The sequence below is a fragment of the Vulpes lagopus genome, chromosome 12 (genome assembly GCF_018345385.1).
Source record: "Vulpes lagopus strain Blue_001 chromosome 12, ASM1834538v1, whole genome shotgun sequence".
Classification (NCBI taxonomy): domain Eukaryota; kingdom Metazoa; phylum Chordata; class Mammalia; order Carnivora; family Canidae; genus Vulpes; species Vulpes lagopus.
Window position 1 is genome coordinate 65,757,502 of NC_054835.1, and position 22,734 is coordinate 65,780,235.

The 22,734-nt window shown below is 40.8% G+C and overlaps 1 protein-coding gene across 3 annotated transcripts in view; it reads right to left on the reverse strand.

The window, feature by feature from the left end:
* The window catches only part of CORIN (corin, serine peptidase), a 231,859-nt gene that overhangs the window by 177,892 nt on the left and 31,233 nt on the right, over window positions 1-22,734 (reverse strand). For all 3 annotated transcript variants that reach the window (XM_041723856.1, XM_041723858.1, XM_041723855.1), the window contains exons 2-3: window positions 19,691-19,835; window positions 3,497-3,697 (exon numbers count right to left, since the gene is read on the reverse strand). In XM_041723856.1, coding sequence (XP_041579790.1) covers window positions 3,497-3,697; window positions 19,691-19,811 — 322 coding nt within the window. In that variant the 5' untranslated portion in view covers window positions 19,812-19,835. The remainder of the gene's footprint in view (window positions 1-3,496; window positions 3,698-19,690; window positions 19,836-22,734) is intronic.

Consider the following 22,734-nt stretch of genomic DNA (forward strand, 5'->3'; position numbering starts at 1 on the left):
TCATCTGATACAGAAGAGTAAGGAGCTGGTCATCAAAGAGCGTGATGAGAAAACAGAACACTCTAAGCTTTTCGCACATTACCCCACTCTTTTGTCCCTTTAGTTCCTGATCAGAGTTTCCAGGTTATTTCACTGTGTACCGTAAGATTCTTAGCCAAAAAAAAAAAGCTCTTGGTTGGTCAAAGAGTCTTTTTCCTTTCCTTAAAATTTAGTTTATGTTTAAATATTTATAAAATTTATATGAGAAGAAAGGTGAAAACAAAAAAGTGAAAATAGAAAATGCAACCTAGAAAAATCCCGTGCTAAAATACAACATGCAAGCTACTGATGAACCTTTCCCTTTCTATATTACAACTGGGTTTCAAAATGCAGCTAATGAAACTCCAGAAGTAACAGATGTCACATAGAACCCGTTTTACGTTTACAAGGCTCTGTCACACAGTGTGATGGGGTAGTGGGTGGGTATCCTGATTAAGAGTTTACCAACTACAGAATCCTATGCTTTGGCTTGATACTGAGGACCCCCAGGCGGAAAGGTCTTAAGGAAAGGCTACTTCCTCATACCTTTGAGTTCTCTCCTCGGTGTCCTATCCAGGATATTTGGATAGAACAGAATGTCTGGCCACTGTATTTTTGGACTGAAGCGGACGCAAATAGCTTTCACGTATGCCAGGAATTTAAAATGACCTTTCAATTAGAGATAATTTTTAAAAAAGGATAAGAGCCAATTCACTGTTAGGTGTTAGTACTGATACAAGGCCTGGAATGATACTTTAAGTGAAACTGGTTAAGTAAATATCAAGTGCAGAAGTATGATTAGACATTGTTAATGAAAAGTGGTAAATCAGATATTAAAATTTTGAAATGAGGGGATCCCTGGGTGGCTCAGCAATTTAGCGCCTGCCTTCGGCCCAGGGTGTGATCCTGGAGCCCCGGGATCGAGTCCCACGTCAGGCGCCCAGTATAGAACCTGCTTCTCCCTCTGCCTGTGTCTCTGCCTCTCTCTCTGTATGTCTATCATGAATAAATAAATAAGATCTCTTTAAAAAAATTTTTTTTGAAATGACTGTAGTTCATTTATTTATTCATGCAATAAGTATTTTATTGTGCACTGGCTATACAGCAATGAACAAAGAAAACTACTCTCCTTGGGCTTAAATTCGCTCTGCAACTGCAAAGAACGTAATAAAATTAAATGAGGAAGCACGAAATACTCGAAAGAGCACAGGTCCAGGAGTCCCAAGATCAGAATCCCAATTTCATGCCTACCAATTGCTACGCAGGTGATATTGGATATGTCAACTTAATTTCTCTAAGCCTCAATACCATTACCTGAAGTGGCATGTATTGCCTGCATACCTGCATACCTCATCAGTTAATTATATATAAGAACCACAGAGAAAGTATTTAATATGTCCCCCAAACTACCAAAGGCTCTGTAATCACAGACTAGCAATACTACTGAAATGTATGAAAAACTATCCCTTGCAATGAATAAATAATTTTAGTTAGTACAAACAGTCCATTGGAGGTCTGGGTGGTCAGACAGTCAAGCTCAATGCTAACTGTCAAGTACATTAACAACATGGCATGACATATATTCAAAGGTGTTGGCCTTGCTCCATTTAACCGTTCCAATTTCCCCCTGGATTTCCTTTACATGTCAAATGATGTTCCCGGTCCCAAGCAATGTTCCAGCCATACGAAGAGAGCACAAGTCAAACAGACTTCCATCAAGCTTCCAAACTGAGTAACAAATACCATATGGTTCTTTACTCTTGGGTGTTTGTGTCTGCCATCCCTACTTGCATCTCAACAAATGACAAAACTTTCAAACTAGAGACAAATCTACTTAGCAAAAGACAGTAACAATTGCTGTAATTGCAACCACATTAGCGGGGCCAAGTTTTCGCTTAGGTTACTTCTGCACTTCGGATGAAAAACACTGGGCGTAAGAGGAATCAAGTGCTTAAAATACGGCTAAAATCTTAAAAACTTCAAAATCAAACTCATGAGGAAAACAAATTTTACTTGGCACAGTTTGGGTTTGCAGTTATGAGAGGAATCTGTAGCACTCACCGGTGAACATCAAGCCTAAGAAACAGTTAATCCGTAGGTGCTGTGTGAAACAATGGAATTCAAACAATCTGTCTCTTTGGGGCTAGAGCAATAGAATAATTCTGCTTTTCTTCAGACACTGGCAAACATATGCTGTGATAGCGAAAAGTTAGCTTAATCCTTCCCTTCCTGGCTCAGAATGAAAATCAATACTCTGTCCTAGACTTAGGCCGTGATTTCCCTTTGTGGGTTTTCATGAAAGAGGGAGGAACAAGCAAGAAGGACCGTGGATGCCTTTGCACAATTTTCAATCACATAACCTTGTGTTAAGAAATAGAAGGTCAGAAATAAGGGGCGCCTGGGTGGCTCAGTGGGTTAAGTGTCCGACTCTGGCTCAGGTCATGATCTCGGGGTCCTGGGATTGAGCCCCATGTGGGGCTCCATGTTCAGCCCAGAGTCTGCTTGTCCCTCTGCCCCTCCTCCCACTCGTGCTCTCTCTCTCAAAGAAATAAAATCCTTAGAAAAAAAGAAAATATAAGAATTAAGACAACTGCAGAGAAATTCTTCTCGTGACTGGTTTCTGATTATGTTTTGCCAGCACTAACTGGATCAGAGCAGACCCCTTGGGCACTTTCCTCACAGCTCCACTCCCACCCGCATTCTGGCTGGAAGCTTAGTGACTTTACCAAAAATCCCAGGGATATTGAGGAATACAATCCGATTGCAGAGCATATTGCCTGCCACCATCTAACTGGTCCCATCTCCACACTTTCTGTCCCCTACCCTCTCTCTCCCAGCTCTTGTTCTGGAATAGCTGACAGATACCTCCATCTGTCCTCAAGCAGAGTTTCACACACGCTATCTTCCTCAAGGTGTGTGATTGTCATTCACCAACACGTAAAATAAATTGCACATCCAATAAAAGAGGGAGAAGATGGAAATAAGGTAAAAAGAACACACGAGCGCCTTAAAAGCAAATGGGGGGGGGGGTAGTTCCCATGAAATCATTGACCTTCCATCATAGAACTGAGATTTCTCCCACAAGGCATCAGTAACAAAATACATAATTTCATTTACTTGCTCATTTAACCTTCTCAAAATAAGCAACTTAAAACTTCAAAGCAGAAGCACAAACTCTCAGAGGTCCGCCACCATAAAGTCAGCCCCGTGGTACTGGGGCAAGCTGTATGCCTCAGAAATGTTGAATGGCACTGATACACTTGCATTTCTTACCCTTTTCCCTGTCTGGACAGCTGAGCGGATGGCATCGTAAGTTTAGGAAAAGAACTCTCAGGTTTGCCAGGTAAGAGAGTGCAGCTTTGTCTGGGTGGCCAGTGAGTGATTGTGAATTAAAGACCATTGGCTGCCACACTTGAAAATCCACCTGTTGGTTCTACAGACATTAAAGGGCACGAGCGTTCAGCACCCTCAGACATACTTGTGTTCCTGTGATTTTGGTCCCCTGGGAGAGAAGCATCCGTGGTCCAGGCTGGAATGTGTTGACTGGGATGTGTAGCCGATGTCGCGGTGCTCTTGTTACAGACTGGATTTGTAAGAATAATCTCAGACACTGGGACTTCACCATCAGTGACCAAAGGTTCACTCCCGTTAGATTTAAAATAGGCTTTTTTTAATGTTCCTGAAAGAGAAAAAAAAAAGATATTTTGATACATTACTTAGAAGTATTTATTTTAAAAAACATATTAAGCAAACTCTAGAGCCACTTTCCCAAGTCTCATTCTATCCAGGCAAATGCAAAGAGGAAGATGATGACTAGCAAAACTTCCCACTTTGTTGGTACAACGAAGAGTCTCCTCTACCACTAGCAACCTAAACCCTGTGAAGAAACTACTGCTTTCTCAAAAGCTCCAGGTCGAGAAACTGAGTCTCCCACCAAGGTGCCCCCGTGCCCACAGAATTCAGGGCAATTTCACCTCACCTGAGACTCACAGCAAATAAATGAAATGTGACTCTTATAGTGTTTCCTTACAGTGAATTTCTCAATTTCATCCATCATTTTATGCTACTTAGTACCCAGGACACACGCTCTTCGTATCTCTACATCTGCCACCAAAGGACAAGAGTGCCTGCCCAGCTTCAGCCTTCTATTTCTCCACGTTTTCCAAATTTCAGTGACCCATGCGCAACAGGTAACTGAAAATAATAGGGCTCATATATTCACCTAGACTATACCATAAAAACCCCTAAAACGTAAAACTCTAATTCTAGAAAAAATTAAGCAAAAGAACTCAATTGTCTTCATCTTTAACCAGAAACCATAAATGCAATGATAAGATAGAGCCATTAAGCGAAGATTACCAACTGGTCACTTTTCTCAGGGTATTCATTCATTGACAAAATAGTCAAACCTAAGATTATGGGAAATCACCTGGCTTTGGCTTTAGGCAGAAACTCCTGAAAACTTTGAAAGAGATCATGTATTTTTAACTTAGTAAAAATAGACAACAGACTGTTTCCATAATACAGCACTATAATCGAGTATGTCATTAAAATAAACAAATGTGATATTGATTCATTATAGAAACACCCAAGGGAGGTTTTTTTTTTTCCTAAAGGAATGTACAATGAATGCTCTCATTGGCTCTCACTTCTCCAAACAGTCCACGGACCATTAAAAATAAAAGAAATATAAATAAAATGTTTAATATCAGTCTATGGAAAAAATTTCTCTACATGTGCTTGACACTTGGAAAACATTAACTACAAATCAAAATAGAAAAGCAGCTGTTTTCTAGCTAACTGAGGTCAACAGTTTCATCTGCTGAAGGATTCTAAATAAAACACTGAGCATAAAATCTCAGTCGTGACCATGTGGTGCAGGTAACACACTCTCCAAACTGTCTGTGTGATTACGGGTAAATATTAAAGGTAGTAAGTGAAAGGAAAGACCTCATTTAATTGTTTTTGATTTTCAAACTGATGCACGGTCTATCCTAGATCAAAAACAGAGACGACTCTGTAATATGTATTTCATTCATACAAACCGTGTATGAATCAATTAGACACAATTTTATTTTCATACATTTAGTAGTTGCTCTCATTGTTATTTTTTTCTGGCAGAAAGACATTTTTCACAATAACATGTTAATTCCCCTAATGCGGCTGTGATGAACTTTTAAAGCCTGTAAAAGGTGATTTATTTATTACACTAACCTCTGAGTCAGCATCCAGTGCTGTCAACATAAGTTTTAGCACACGCCAACTCCTCGCAGATACACGATTCTTTATTCACTTAAACAGAGTTCCTTTCCATATAATTCACTTAAAAAGAGCTCCTTTCCATATAAAGTATTTCAACAGTTGTTCTTAGCATCTTGTTTGTAACGATCAACCTATTAATCACCTTTCCTTTACCTTTTTCATCTAACCACAGGGGCAAAAGTGTTGATAGCATCTCTTCACTCCAAGAAGTCCTTTGGAACACTGCCTTTCGTAGGAAACACTGACTTGGAGGACAACTTTCTAAAAAAAATTCAGCTTCCTTGCTCTTAAATTCTACATATCAAACCAAGCTGGCAGAAAAGAATGAAAGGCAAAGGTAATACATGATTTACGGTAGTTACTGTAGTTAATGTCCATAAAGTCTATTTTTAAGAGACAGACCAGGATGCCTGGATGGCTCAGCGGTTGAGTGTCTGCCTTTGGCTCAGGGCATGACCCCAGGGTCCTGGGATCGAGTCCTACATCGGGCTTCCTGTTCTCTCTCTGCTTGTGTCTCTACCTATCTCTGTGTCTCTCATGAATAAATAAATAAAATCTTAAAAAAAAAGAGAGACAGACAGACCAACTGACAGAGAGGGAGAGAGAACCATCCTAAAGGCCTGAATTTACGAGATGATTTGTTTTCAAGCATCTCTGGAAACCCACCAACTCTCTACTCACAGTTGGTCATCTAACACACTTATTTTTAAAAAGTACAAAAATTGAAACTCAGTAAGAGTAAATATCCTCAAGTTATCCCATGACGAGCTATAAAAATGCTGAGAGGTATTAGCCCAAAGTGGAGGGTTCATTCTTCCAGTCTTGCCCCATCCTTTCTACATTCCTATTTTTATGGGGCTGTGGTTAAAAGTACAGGTTCTACAGCCTGACCACCTGGATTTAAATCCCGTCTCTGGTACTTACTAGCCCTGAAACTTTGGGCAAACTCTCAACTGCCATAAACTAGGGAAATAAAAGTCCCTCCCCTCGTGGGACTGGCCATTAGGATCAAGTTAGTCAGTGTATATATACATTTGGAAGAGTTCCTGGCACATAGTCAGTTCTCTTTAAGTGTTAGTCATCACTACACAGTGATAGCAAGGAAAGTAAAACTGCCTTCCTTACAGCTACGAAGGTACTTTTAAATCAACATCAATTTCCACTTACTGTAAGTGCATCCCACATAACAAAATGGCTAAAGAAATTTTCAAAACGAACCACTTAACCTACTTTTGGAGGAAAAGAAGTGTGGCTCTTTCACACCAGGTGAATAACACAAGACCACACTGACCAAGGGTGTAAGGCTCACAGGGGTTCAGCTCTGGAACATGGCTCTGCTTAACAAGCTCACTTAAGAAACAGTCTATGATTCCAATATTAATAGACAAACTTTACTGGTCACTTATAATGAATGGATTGAGCACTGTGGTAGGCACAATGACTGTCCCCTAGAGACGTCCCCATCCTAAGTCCCAGAACCCATGAATATGTCACTTTCCTCACCTTACATGGCAAAAGGGGTGTAACAGATGTGAGTTAGTTGATGAATCTGAGATGAGGAAATATAGATTATTCAGGTGAGCCCAAGGTGGGCACAGGGTTTTTATAAGCACAAAAGGGAGGTGAGAGGGTGTGCATCAGAGACATGCAGCATGAGGAGGACTCAATGGACCATTGCTCATTTTGAAGATCGAAAGAGGCCACAAGCCAAGAAAGGTGGGAAGCCTCCAGAAGTTGGACAAGACAGGAAGCAGATTGTCCCCTAGAACCTCCAGAAGGAATACGGTACTGCCAACACCTGAATTTTAGCTCAGTGAGACCTAGTTGGACTTGTGCCCTCCGTAACTCTAAGGTCATATATTTATATTGTTTTAAGCTACCAAGTAATCAGTAGGTGGTAGCAGCAATAGGAAACTAACACAGGCACCTGGCTAAGGATATTCACTGTAGACACCTACTGAGTTGGCTTTCCAACAATCTTTTGAAACAGATGCTTCAAGAGAGAAGAGAAACGAAGCTTTCAAGAGTTATTTAGTTCACCCAAGAATTGAGACATGACACACAACATACACAGGCACCCACACACACCCTTCTCACTTTGGACAAATTATACAAGTTGGAAAAAATCAACCACCACATGCATGTAAAAAAATTATCTTCCTATGATGTGAGTTTAAAAGTAATTCCTCATCTTTACATCTCTAGCCATGTGGAAACACATTTACTTGGCATTTTCTATGTGCCAGGAACTTTGTATTTACTTTCTGCTGCAAACACAACATTTAGTAAGAGCTTCTTATCATCAAGATGTTTCTAGATTAGTTGAAGGAAACAGGCATGTAGTCTAAAAATACAAACCATGATACAAGTGCTTTGAGAATGATAGGCATGAGGCAATCTGGTGACAGAAAGTAGAGAAGTAGCTGTCATTCTATTTGAGAAAGTCAGGAAAGGTTTTTTAGGGGCAAATGATCCTCAATATAAATCTCAAAAGATAATTAAGGATCAGCTAGGTTTGAGCAAAGCATTTGTGGGGAAAAGGAGGTGTGTGGCAATAGGGAATGGAGAACTTTCTAGATGGAACAAAGGGGGAAAGATAGGCAAGGCCCAGCAGCAAGTAATTAAATACAGCTAACACAAGGGGGACTGGCGAGAGGAAAGGTGAGAGAGGGAGAAGGAGCCACGTTGTGAAGAGTAGTTCCTGTTAAGGGCTTGGAATTGTTCTTGTGATGAAGAACTTTTGAAAGATCTTAAGCAGGGTGGCACATGAGAATGACCCCTCCCCTCTGGCAGCAAGGTGATGGGGAAAGGGGTCAAGTCTAGAGGATAAGAAGACTACTGCAATAGTCCAAGCAATAAGAGAGTAAGGCCCAACCCAAGGCAGATGCAATGAAGACAAAGGCAACATTTGAGAAGAGAGCTTTCAGAGGCAAAATTGTGAGTTATAAGGGAAAGAGTCAGAGATCCCTTCCAGGTTTCTGATTTGAATTACCGTGTACATGACGGAACTCCCAACTGAGAGAGAAGCGGTAGTCATGAGTGCCATTCATCAAATATTTTTTTAAAGATTTATTTATTCATGAGACACACACAGAGAGAGAGAGAGAGAGAGAGAGAGAGAGGGAGAGAGGCAGAGGGAGAAGCAGGCTCCATGCAGGGAGCCTGACGTGGGACTTGATCCCGGGTCTCCAGGATGGCGCTTAAACCACTGAGCCACCCAGGCTGCCCTCATCAAATATTTTCAATTTTCTTGCATTCTATCTACTAAGACACATGTGTCGGTTACATTCTCTGGCCTCATTCTCTGCCTCTGGACATTGTTGATGTTGGTCAAAGGGCACAGACTTCCAGTTACGAGATGGATAAGTCCTGGAGATCTAACGTACAGCCTGGTAATTGTAGTTAATGCTGTATCGTACACTTAAAAAAGAAATCTCCAGTGCTCTTTTTCTTTTTCTCTGCCACCATAACTACATAGGAGCAAAATGATGGCTGGTCCATCAATTGAGTCCCTAAATGACCTCAATGAGTATAGCCCCCATGTCACTCACAAAGGACTTGTAGCATGAGTGAGGAATTACCTTTGTTGTTTTTAAACCCCTATCATTTTAGGGTTACTCTTGTTACACAGTACAGCATAGCCTATCCTGTAATCTATCTATTACGATAGATAATTTACAAACACATTGATTATAAAATGCCTGTGAAACATTCAAGGGGGAGAAAAAAGTCTAAATCTAGAGAATCAGTAAAAAAATAAAAATAAATAAAAATAAAAATAAATAAATCTAGAGAATCTTAGCATTTCCTCCAGAATGCCTTGCCAGATGCCCACAAATTTTTATCTTCTTTGTGGTCGCAGAGCACACGCTCTTTGTTATCACCCATACACTCAAGAGCAATTGTCTGTTTCCCTGCCTGCCTTCTAGGCAGGTGGAAGGTGGATTCTTCTTCTTCTTCTAGGTAGGAAGGTGGATTATTCATGTCTGCATGTCAAGTGCCCAGCAGAATGCTTGGCACCAAAGTCGGCCTTAAAGAATATTTGTTGAATGTATGAATGAGGAAAGAAGTCGTGGGGGTAGGTGACACTGCCAAGAGAGGCCTGGGTGTAAAGTGAGAAGAGAGCGAGCTTAGGGAACCCCAACATTTAATAGCTGGGTAAAGAAAGATGAGCTCAAGGAGATAGAGAAAGACCAGCCCGAAGCAGAGGAAATATCAGAAGTGAAAATATGCAGGCATTTTGAGAAGAAAAGAGGAGTAGTGGAGACTGGGCAAGACCCTATATGGTCACATGATCCCACCCGAATAAAAGACCGTGTTGCTGGCACCAACTAACAATGAGCCTGCTCCTTCTGAACTGGCGTAAACAAACACAGAGAGAAAGCATTGGGTTCTTCATTTCAAAGTCTTGCTCAAATGCACACTGGTTTCAGATGCTGTGCGTTGGGTGAAAAGTCACTGGTGCCCAAGTACTAATGTTTAGGAGGTATGACAAGAAGAGAAAGGGGGAAAATCAGATTGAAGGGGATGGGGGACTGGATCGAGCACAGAAATCGCCTGGCGATCTTGCTAGAAGGCAAAGCCAGCAGGTCTAGTGTGGGATCTGCACTTCACACAAACTCTCAAGTGAGGTTGACGTTGCCAGCCCATGGGCCACACTTGGGGGACGAGGCTTTGGACTTCCATTTCAGAAAGCTTTCCACGTTACATGTAACCTCAGGCCTGAGCAGCCACAGAAAAACTATTCTCAGGTCTGAGAACTCCATGTCCATAAATCTGTCCCCAAAGGTCAGGGTTATTAAAGGAATTTGGGGGCTTAACTAAGGAATATGGAGCCAGGTCATAAAAGATCAGAGAGGATCTTAGATTTGGGGGTGTCAGGAAAAAAAAGATCTGGGAGGTCTTTCCATGTGAAAGTGATAATCAAAATACAACCTTATGAGTTAGGAAGTTGAAACTCTTAGAATTCCAAATTCTTGTAAAAGCCACAGGCTGTGACTTTGTTAAGAGAAACTATATTTAAGTTCAATGATCTTTAGCTCAGCTAACATGTTTGAAGAGGAAAGTCACTTTCGTAGAGGAGTATTTCTCCCGAGTTCAAGAAAAATGGACTATTTGCAACATCTCCCCTAAGCTTCCACACTCTTATTTTTCTTTCTTCTCCCCTGCATGGCAAAGCAAAACGTTAACTGGCCACACACGGTCCTTTCACGGTTCTAAGGAAATTAGGAAAGTTACCCTAGACCTCCCTTACTAACCTTAGGGCTAAAACAAATGAAATGTATTTTAGAAGTGGATGAACAGAAAACCCTTTGAAACCAAGGTTTCAGTAGCCTGGGAAAAGAAGACAGGAAGCGTTCTGATGAGATTTTTTTGGATCATAACTTTGGTGAAATCAGGATGCCCAACAGTGTGCAAAACTCAGGGCTGAACAAACACCCAAAGCACCGCCCTTGGAGGACTGTTGCAGTAACCCCCCTTTTTCCTTCCTGCCAAGGCTTCTACCCATTTGGACCTGCTCGCCCCCATACCTGCCAAAGGCCCCCTCTCAAAGCCTCTACCAGGCCAGGCCTGCCAGTCCTTCGTCCGATCCCCCCTCCGTGGAGTCTGTGTTTTAGGCCCCACCCCGTCAGAAGGGACCTCAGCTCAGACTAGCTCTGGGCCCCTGTCATCGGGTGGCGTGGCAACTGTCTCTTCTCACAGCAGAGTCACCTCGTGGCTCTCTTAGTAATGGTGTGACCATTTCGCATGCCCTCCTCCTTCGGGGACCAGGGGACTCCGTGAGGGCCCTTGCTTCAATGCCAGTGACATGCTGCCTTGTTCTCCAGAAACACCCGTTAAAAGGCTGAATCGTCTCAAGATACAGCTGCAATTCTATTTCTGTCAAGTGCTTCCCCAAATAATTTCACTTTTTTTTTTAAATTTTTTATTTATTTATGATAGTCACAGAGAGAGAGAGAGAGGCAGAGACACAGGCGGAGGGAGAAGCAGGCTCCATGCACCGGGAGCCTGATGTGGGATTCGATCCCGGGTCTCCAGGATCGCACCCTGGTCCAAAGGCAGGCGCCAAACCGCTGCGCCACCCAGGGATCCCTAATTTCACTTTAAATATTGGATATACATATTGCAGATATATGTTTATGTATTATTTATGTGTTTACCTATAACTGAACCAGATATCAATTTGATCTCTAATAAATCCCCCTATGACATACACTGACTCTCCTAGGGATGTGACGGCAGCACAACCTGCTGCCAGTTTGGTTCTGATAAGAAATGGGGCACGTGAGTGGCTCAGCTGGTTAAGCGTCTGCCTTGGGTCATGATCCTGGGGTCCTGGGGTCCAGTCCTGTGTGGGGCTCCTTGCTTGTCGGGCTCCTTGCTCAGTGGGGAGTCTGCTTCCCCCTTTAGAGCTTTCCCTCTAATAAATCAATAATATCTTTAAATTTAAAAAAAAGAGGGGCGCTTAGGTGGCTCAGTCTGTTAAGCGTCTGTCTTTGGCTCAGGTCATGTACCTGGGGCCTGGGATCGAGCCCTGCATGGGGCGCCCTGCTCAGCATCCCCCTCTCCCTTTCCCTGCCTCTCCGTCTGCTTGTGCTCTCGGTCCCTGTCAAATTAAATAAATAAATAAATAAATAAATAAATAAATAAATAAATCTTTTAAAAAGTAAAGAAATGGATTAGCCTCTGACATTAACTCTCGGGTCCAAGCATAAAAACCATGTGAAACTTCCCATCACATTGCAAGTCTGACAATCAATTTTATTCCTTCCTAGTGACTTCACTGGTAATTAAAATATACTGTGGCCATGGCTTGGTGGTAGGGTCAGTGGGGTTATGGATTATGGGATTACCCTGACAATGGATCATAGCACAAAGATTTTAGTTCTTAGGGATAGAGTGAATGAAAAAGAAAGAAACACATTTTTTTTTTTTTTTTTTTATGATAGTCACAGAGAGAGAGAGAGAGAGAGGCGCAGAGACACAGGCAGAGGGAGAAGCAGGCTCCATGCACCGGGAGCCTGATGTGGGATTCGATCCCGGGTCTCCAGGATCGCGCCCTGGGCCAAAGGCAGGCGCCAAACCGCTGCGCCACCCAGGGATCCCAAGAAACACATTTTTTAAGTTAATTTTTGACTATCACAAAAACTAATGCTTTACTGTCATAATGAATTTTGTCATTTGTAGGAACTCTTTCACAAATTTAATTTCATTTGGCTTTCATAACAATTCTGTGAAATGAATAAGAATTATATTCCTCCTCTGACAGAGAAGCTAAAGCATCGACCAAAACTCACACATCTAGTAAATGGAAAAGGGAGACATTAGACCTCAGCCTTATAAATTATTATAAGTTATTTTTCTATGTCACATGGCCCTTTGTTATTAGACTATAATTAAATGAAAACCTAGGGTGAATATTGTACTTTCCCACTCTTCAGTTTTCCTTTCAATGTCTTTCAAAAGCCTAAATCTTTTTTTTTTTTTTTTTAAAGATTTTATTTACTTATTCATGAGAGACAGAGAGGCAGAAAGAGAGGCAGGCTCCATGCAGGGAGCCCGATTTGGGACTCGATCCCAGGACCCCAGGATCATGCTTTGGGCCGAAGGCAGATGCTTAACCGCTGAGCCACCCAGGCATCCCAAAAACCTAAATCTTTTTTAAAAAAACATTTTTGAGGGACACCTGGGTGGCTCAGTGGTTGAGCATCTGCCTTTGGCTCAGGTCGTGATCCTGGGTCCTGGGATCGAGTCCCACACTGGACTCCCCACAGGGAGCCTGCTTCTCCCTCTGCCTGTGTCTCTGCCTCTCTCTCTCGATGTCTCTTATGCATAAATAAATAAAATCTTAAAAAAATTTTTTTGAGTATAATTGACATCCAGTGTCACATTAGTTTCAAATGCAACATAGCAATTCAACGTCTCTCCATTATGCTGTACTCGGTGTTACTCCCATCTGTCATCGTACGACAACATCAGTGACTATATTCCCTCTACTGTGCCTTTCGTTCCTGTGACTTTTTCACTCCATGACTGGGAGCCTGTATCTCCCACTCCTCTCTTCACCCATTTTGCCCATCTCCCCAGCCCTTCCCCTCTGGCAGCCATCAGGCTGTTCTCTGTATTTATGGTCTGAGTCTGCTTTTTGTTTGTTTATTCACTTGTTTTGTGTTTTTATTTTTTAAAAGATTTTATTTAAAATGCTCACCAAGAGTTCACAAGTGTTCTTTTATTCCCCACATCCTCACCAACACTTATCTTTCCTTGTGTTTCTTATTTTAGCCATTCTGATGGCCATAAAGTGACATTTCTTTTTTTTTTTTTTTCTTTTTTCATTTTGTTTTTGTTTGCATTTCCTTGAGGATTTGGGATGTTGAGCATCTTTCATGTGTCTGCAAGTCTTCTTTGGAAAAACATCTACTCAGGTCCTCTGTCCTTTTTTCAATTGGATTATTTGAGGGAGGGGTTTTTCTTTCTTTCTTCTTTTTTTTTTTTGGTGTTAAAGTTTTATAAGTTCTTTATGTATTTTGGACACTAATACCTCATCAGATATACCATTTGTATATATCTTCTCCCATTCAGTAAGTTGCCTTTTTGGTTTGTTAATGGTTTCCTTCACTGTGCAGAAACTTTTTATTTTGGTGTAGTCCCAATAGTTTAATTTTGCTTTTGTTTCCCTTTCTAGAGGAGACATATCAAGGAAAATGTTTTTATGGCCACTATCAAAGAAATGTTTTCTTCTGGGAGTTTTATGGTTTTTGGTCTCACAGTTAGGTCTTTAATTCCTTTGAGTTTATTTTTGTGAATAGTATAAAAAAGTGGTCCAGTTTCATTCTTTTGCATGCAGCTGTCCAGTTTTCCCAGCACCATTTGTTGAAGAGACGTTTTCCCATTGCACAGTCTTGCCTTCTCTGTCGTAGGTTAATTGGCCGTGTAAATATGGGTTTATTTCTAGACTATCTAATCTGTTTCTCTGGTCTATGTGTCTATTTTTATCCTAGCACTATACTGTTTTGATTACTAAAGCTTTTGAGTATATCTTAAATATATCATATATCATAAGATTATGATATCTTCAGCTTTGTTCTTGTTTTTCAAGATGGTGTTAGCTATTTATGGTCTTTCTGGTTCCATACAAATTTTAGTATTATTTGTCCTAGTTCTGTGAGAAATGCTTTTGGTATTCTGATAGTGATTGCACTGAATCTATACATTGGTTCAGGTAGAATGGACATTCTGACAATACTAATTCTTCTACTCCATAAGCATGAAATATCTTTCCATTTGTTTGTGTCACTGCAATTCTTTCATCAGTGTCTTCTGGTTTTTAGAGTACAGGTCTTTCTCTTCCTCGGTTAAGTTTATTCCTAGGTATTTTATTCTTTTTGGTGCAATTTTAAATGGAATTGTTTTCTTAATTTCTCCTAGTGGTGCTTCTTCATTATTCGTGTACAGAAATACTATTGATTTCTGGGGGTTAATTTTGTATCCTGCAAATTTACTGACTTCATTCACTACTTCTAATAGTTTTTTAGTGGAGTCTTTAGGATTTTCTATGTATAGTAATCAGGTCATCTGCAAATAGTGACAGCTTAACTTCTTTACCAATATGGGTGCCTCTTATTTCTTTAGCTTTTCTGATTGCTGTGGCTAGGACTTCCAATACTATGTCAAATAAAAGTAGTGAGAGGGGACATTCTTGTCTTGCTCCTAATCTTATAGGAAAAGCTCTCACTTTTTCACTATCGAGTATGTTAGCTGTGGGTTTCCTATATATGGCCTTTATTATGCTAATGTATGCTCCCTCTATATCTACTCTGTTGAGAGTATTTATCATGAACAGGGTGTTGAATTTTGTTAAATGCTTTTCTGCATCTACCAAGATGATCACCTGATTTTTATTCTTCATTTTGTTGATGTGGTTAATTATGCTGATTGATTTACAAGTATTAAATCCTCCTTGTATCCCCAGAATAAATCCCGCTTGATAATCCTTTTAATGTATTGTTGAATGATTTGTCACTTTGTTAAGGATCTTTCAACTGTGTTTGTCAGGGATATCGACTTATAGTTTGTGTATGTGTGTTGTCTTTGTCTGGTTTCGGTATCAGGGTAATCCTGGCCACATAGGATGTCTTTGTAAGCTCTCACCCCTCTTGTATTTTTTTGGAATACTTTGAGGAAAATATGTATTAACTCCTCTTTAAATATTTGGCAAAATCTACCTTGGAATCCATCTGATCCTGGACTTTCATTTTTTTAAAGACTGAAATCTATTTTAGAGTTCAGATCTTTGGAACCATACGGACAGTTCAGACTATCTCCTGATTTTAGAAACACTGAACTAAACTAAACCTTTGTAGCTCCAACTTTGATTCTGGGGGTTGAGGAGAGAAACAGTTTGCTACTGTTCTCTTCTATATCCTGCTGCTGTAATAATTATTCAGGAAAGCCCAACTCTCTTATCTTCAGGAATCTCTTTGCCACTTGACTACGTGCATGAGAGAAGCCCAAAGAGACAAAATTAGAGACACATAGTGCATCTGTGTTAGCGGAAAGCTTTTATTATCTTTTCCTAAACAATCACCCTCTCACTATTATCTTTGTCTTTTGAAACTACAGCTCCTGTTATTTATGCAAAATTGTCATCCCAGCATTCCATAGCAATCTAATGGGCCCATAAATAACTATAAAACTTTGAAAGAGCATGGAGTTATACACTCAAACCAACCAGAACATTTTAAAAAGTAAGCAGAATTTAATGAGGTTTTTTTTTAAAACACAAATATAAAACGGTTTTATTGCTCATTATAGCAACAAACATCTCAGTTATAAAATAGCAAATGTCTACTTGAACAGATATTACTTAATATATCCATACATCATCTGGTGCAGAATCTATGAAAAGAATGCTTTTGAAGAATATGTCCAGGAAACCCCCACTTTCTAAAGGTCACCTAAATATAAGCCAAAGTGGCACTTAGAAGTGGATATAAATGGTAGACTTCCTAATCCCATATACAGAGAAAAAAAAAATCTACTCCTAGGAATTAACCAAAGAGAAATGGAAACATACTTGTACGAGAACTTTCAGAGCAACACCATTATTCATAATAGCTAAAAGATGGAAGCAACTAAAATTGGTAAATGGACAAATATGGTAAATCCATACAATGGAATATTATTTGGCCATAAGGAGGAATGAAGTTCTCATACATAATACAAGATGGATGAACCTTAAAAATATTATGCCAAGTGAAAAAAAGCCAGTTACAGAAAACACACACAGTCATATGAAATATCCAGTATTGGGAAACCTATAGAGACAGAACATAGATCAGTGGTGGCTTAGGGCAGGGGCAGCTAGAGGATGGAGAGATAAAAGACTGACAGTAAAAAATACAGTTTCTTCTTAAAGTGATACAAATGCGACAAAACTGATTGTAGTGATGGTTTCACTTACCTGTGACTATACTAAAAATTATCCCATTATACGCTTTAAGCAGGTATGTGAATTCTATTTCAATAAAGCTATAAAAAATTAGAATCTAAAAAATAAACAAATTTAACCCAAATAAAGCACTGTCCTAATAGCATTTCTCCTCTGTGCAGAGGCCTCTAAGCACTGAGGTACTTAAAGATGTGTTTAACACCCGTATGAGCATTCGACCCCGAGAATGCAAGGAAAGAATCTTCAATGGGCTTGAGCCTCTGAATACATATTAGCAGAATTAGACTTCGAAGCCACAATGGTAGGACTGAGCCTCCACCTCTGTCTCTAGCCCCCAGAGATAACAACTATAAATCTGGGCAAAACACAGAAGTACTTGTAGGCCCTGGAAAGGAAACAAAAGCAGGCCAGCTCTGGGGGTGTGTGGAGCCTTGTTTGGCTTTAAAATTCAAATTGGAGGGCAGCTGGTGTGGCTCAGTGGTTTAGTGCCCCCTTCAGCCCAGGGCATGATCCTGGAGGCCCAGGATCAAGTCCCACATCAGGCTCCCTGCATGGAGCCTGCTTGTGTCTCTCTGTGTCTCTCATGAATAAATAAGTAAAATCTTAAAAAATATTTAAAACAAACAAACCTGAAGTCTCTGAACTGAGTCACTTTTTCTCTCTCCCTTTTTTTAAGATTTTAATTATGTATTTGAGAGAGAGAGAGCATGGGTGGAGGCAGAGGGGGAGGGAGAGGCAGGCTCCCCGCTGAGCAGGGAACCCCATTCTGGGCTCATCCCAGGAGCCTGGGATCACAAAGGTAGACACTTACCCGACTGAGCCCCCCCAGGCTCCCCTCTCTATCTTCTACTTACTTATCACCCTCTGGCCTCTGAAGTGTCTCTCCTCTTTTAGTGTCTTTGAAACCCAGACACTTTTTGGGTTTTTTTTCCTTCTAGTCTGACCATTCTTCCTGTATCTCTCGCTTCCTCCTCTTTCTCTATCTTCCCCTTAAGTACTCAGGGCTCCTCCCCTCGGCTTTTAATCAGTACAGTTCATCTGCTTCTACTGCTTCGACTGCCAGTGAGACTCCCACTTTCCTAACTGTAGCCAGGACTCCCTTCTCAGCTTCCCTTCTGGACACTTCTAGCTTCAGATCAGTAACAGTGGGGTGGGAGTTAGGTTCTAAAGCAAGCAAATAAGCCAAAAATCATATGAAGTCACAATTTCCCTTGAAATTCCCTTAGAAAAGCAACATGTTCATATATTCCTACAGTCATTTTCATATATTCCTACATTCATTTCTTGGTCCTGTCCGCGCTGTTGAATTTGCTCAAGATAAATGCACTCGAACTATGATGCCACTGTATTTCGTTAGTCCCAGAAGAATCTCTAAGGTGACGTGTCCACACTACACTTCCATCCTGCCTCCATCTACCTGCATCATGCTCCTCCACCTTTACTTCCTACATTAACTGATGGCACCAAAATCACCCTGACTTCTTAAGCCAAAAATCCAGCCCTCAGCATTGACCCTTATTCTCCATCTCCCCCAAATCCAATCAGTCTTGATTTCTGTTGATTTAATGCCTGAATTCAAGCCCTTATCATCTCTTATTTAGGCCACAGCCAGAGCCTCAAAAAGCTTGCTCCCTTTCTGCCTCCTATCCTCTGCCATGTGTCTAGGTCTAATGTCATTCGCAAATGCAAATATGATCAGGTTTCTCCCTGGTTGGAAAGATCCTCCAGTGGTGAACTACCACCCAAAGCAGTGGTTTTCAAGCATTTTTGTAGCAGATAAATACGATTTTCAAATTAGTATCATATAAGGTCCTAATATCTACAAATAGAAACAAGCTGCATTTCATTAGGATTAATTTACTCTGTAAGTCATAAATGTGTGACTTATTAAAAGCCAAACATTGAGAAAATAGTAGATAGTTTTGGCGAAATACAAAAATTCAAAATTGTTGGTAAGCAATTTGATCAGAATCATCTTGCATATTTATTTCTCCATTTCATTTGACTGCATGTGATCAAAAAAGAAACCCTAATTCATAGCAATAGGTAGCTACCAAAGATAATATTTTGGATTTCCCCTCCCCAATAGCTCATCTTTTAAATTTAACATATTGTTTATTTAAAAAGATAGCAAGATCCAAATACAAATCATTTAATCTATCAGCACAAATTATTTGGCTGCTGGTCTCCACTTGGTTAAAACTTGGTATGTAATATTTAGTTTGAGTATGTGTTTAAGATTTATTTTTTAAAATTGAAACTCAAAACAAACATTTATGGAAAACCTTGAACCTCCTCCCCGGAGGAGGTTCCATGCAATAGAGTTTGAAAGCCAATAACGGAGATGCTGAAGCCCAATCTCCTTAGGACAACATGGAAGATCCTGTGTCATTTGGATTTTATCCATCAGTCCGGCTGCATTTCCTCCCACTGCCAAAATTCCACCCCAAATCCTGAGTCCATCTCCATCTATCATGGGGTTATACTTTGGCACTTGCTGTTTTCTGCAAATCCATGCACCACCGCCTTCCTTCTGAATTTCAATGAATTATTCCAAAGGTTAAAATGCTAATGCCTTGTGAAGCCTTCTGTGACTTCCCCAAAGTACCTTGCAGCTGCCTCCACCATCACCATGTGTTGCCTTGTGTAATAATCATTGTTTCCTCTCGACCATGAGTTCCTAAGACAGGCTAATTTAGCCATCCCTACATTCTCAGGGACTTTCAAAGTGCCTGGTACCTGGTAATCACACCTTAAATGCATTGAATTAGCTACTTCATTAGTTTATATTAATAGGAATAGCTAGCAGAGTGATTATGGTGGCTGAAACTTCAGATTTGCATAAGGTAGTCAAGAGAGAACTCTCTCATCAAGTTGACACCTTAGGCTAAATAAGGACTACACAGAAATCACTGTTTTTCTCATTTGAATTTTGACTTCATTTTTTTTTTCACTCACCAACAAAGGAAAGCAGGATCACCAGCAGGACAATGAGCGCACAGATACATGGAATCAAGACCAGCAATAAGAAGCGGAGAATATTAGCAGTTGCCAGCTTCTGAGAGCAACCATCACCCATGTTATTGTCGACAGCAACCAAGACCTAAAGTAAAAGAGGAATATGAAACACGGTTTTAAGCATGGTTTTTAAGCAACTCGGTACACAGTACGAAATTTTCAAGTACAGCTGTCCGTTCGGAGCAGCAGCATTCCCAAGAGATCCTAGTGCGTGTACTCTAGGGCATGAAAACGAACTTAGTCACTAAATCATGCTACTAAATGAACAAATAACTGTACAATGACACTCAGGGCAGAGAAAAATAATCTATTTCTGAAAATTTTTTTCAGGAGTATGTGAACTTTTAATGCTATTCTATCTTGACTTTTTAAATGTATTTTAAAATGTATTTAAAAATACATTTCCTAAATGTATTTAACACAGAGAGAAAGAGAGTAGAATGAGTGAAAGAGGACACAAGTGGGGAAGTGGGGAAGAGGGAGAGGGAGAAACAGACTCCCCGCTAACCAGGGAGTGGGGCTAGATCCCAGGACCCTGGGATCATGACCTGAGCGGAAGACAGACAGGCTTAACCCGCTGAATCATCCAGCGGCCCTTCCACCTTGATTTTTTAAAAATATATTTGCCAATTTAATATTATTCCAAAGGGCTACAAATTACCATGGCAAGGTCTCACCTTGGCCCAGAGCTATAAGCCAAGACTGCCTCGTACAGTGATAAAAAATTGATGAGGAGCTGTAGACAGGACATTACCCAGATTTCATCAGTCCTAACCCAAATCTGCATGAATCTGGATAAAACTAATTTTCAGCCATTTCTAATTCAGCCAGGTTGACTATCATTGACCATGTATTTAGTGGCAAGTTGAACACTGAAAAAGAGCCTGTCTTGTTGACCAGTTAAACACTGACAGCCCCTCAGGATACCTTCCACCGTCCATGCTGCCAACGTAGCCGATACATCTGTGAGAGGATGACGAGATGCAATTGTGAGGGTTCAAATAAAGTTCTTATTTTCCGATACTTCAAGTTTTGCTAATTTAAATTTAAATTAAATACTTTAATTTCTGGTCAGCCTCTTGCCAGAAAGGATGTCTGTATTACAAACGGCTAGCTTAGGGCAGTGACTTTTTCGACAAAGCCTGAGATGAAATTAAGAGATTTGAGCCCCACACTATGAGCAGCTCTTCCAGTCGCACATGAAGGTATTTCTCATGGTTTTTTCTTAGACTTCTGACTCTCCTTGCATTTTCTCCTGCGACTGTTTCAGAGCTTGAACTGTGACCTCTGCCTCATAGTTCCCAAATTTCTCTTGAGTCCCGAACTTCCTTTCAAGTCGGATCATACATTTCCAACGCCTAGCACTTAGCAGCATCTCTTCTCAACATAACCCAAACCGAACTAGTCTCTCTCCCCATCCCTGCCTTCAAACTAGTTCTTCTCCTAATGTCCACATTTGTGCTGGCGGACACTCTACTACTCCAATAACCCCAAGACTCTCCACGTCTCCATCATCCCCCCATGCCATGCATTATCAGGTTTTGTTGCTGTTTCCCCTAAATGGATATCTACTCTTGAGAAAGGAATGGTCTTTGAGTCAGAGCCTCATCAGAATGAAGCAGTTGTTCTAACAGAACGGTCCTGTACTTGATCATTTACAGCATTTATAACAAGTGCTTGATAGTTTCCCACGGATAAAAAGGCAACTTTGATAGGTTCTTCTGAATCGCAAGGCATATGGGATACTCCATTTCTGCCTTATTCCTCCCATATCAGAGTCAATTCTCATCCACTTACACATGTTGCAAGCAGTGTCCACTACATACACCATGATGTATGTATGATACCCTCGGTAATTTTAAGAATACCCACTGAGACATATTATTTGAAAGAACGTATGATGATAGCTTGAAAATGGCTTGATGGCCCAGATGAATGTCTTTACTGACCCATTCCCTCCGCACCTGGTTTAATCCACCCACCAAAGTGAGATCGCTCAGTTTGACCTGCAAGAAGACTCGGCACTGTGTTACAGGGGGACATGAAAACGATGTGGCCACCCGTTGACCCGTGAGCTGGAACCAGACAATCAGAGGCTCCTCACCCCCTCCCCCTGCCCCGTCCTTGAAATGCACCTCTGTCTCCACAGCCAGAGCCATCTTTAAGAAAGCAGCCTTGAGAGAGCAACGTGCTGTGGCGACCATCTGGACGTTACACATGACTGAACCCAGATAAGGATTCTATATAAACTTCCATGATCCTGGCTGGCAGGTCTGGAAAACCACTCATCTTGTCTGCCCAAGACAAGCCTCCTAGTAACCATGGCACTGGTTTACTTAGTAAACCTGCCATCTACCAGTCTGAAGGGTCTGACTCTTTCTTCAGTATCTCCTTGCCCTCTGTACATGGAGGCCAGTTTCAGATTTGACCCAAAGAAGCTCCCAAGTTTGCAAACCAACACACTGACACAACTTAACATGAGATCTGCAATAGCGCATTGATGTCAACACTAGAATTGGTGGGGGGTGCCCTTTCAGGCTTGGAGATAGACAAGTGTGGGGCGCTAGCCCAACAGAGACAGTAGTAGAACCCACGTACTTACTTTATTTACACAACACTTAGGTATTGAACACCTACTATTATAATATGCCTAGTGAGGGATGTAACAATAATTTCAGCCCAACTGTCCCTCTCAAATTCACAGTCTTATAGGAGAGATATGTCCATAAATAGTATAATTATATGTCAAGGTAGCAAACGATAAGCACCATAAGACTTACACCTAGTGCTGTAGGAATTCAAAGGATAGGCATACAATTTCTTACTGGAGAATCAGGTAAAACGTTGTAGAGAAACCAGCAATCGAAGCAGACATAATTCTGAGAAAAGTATCCCCCAAAAGCCATGTTATAGCTTAAAAGAGTGGTAAAATACAACCAGAGAGCTAACGAGGTGTGAACTTTCTTTGGCTTCCACAACAGTGG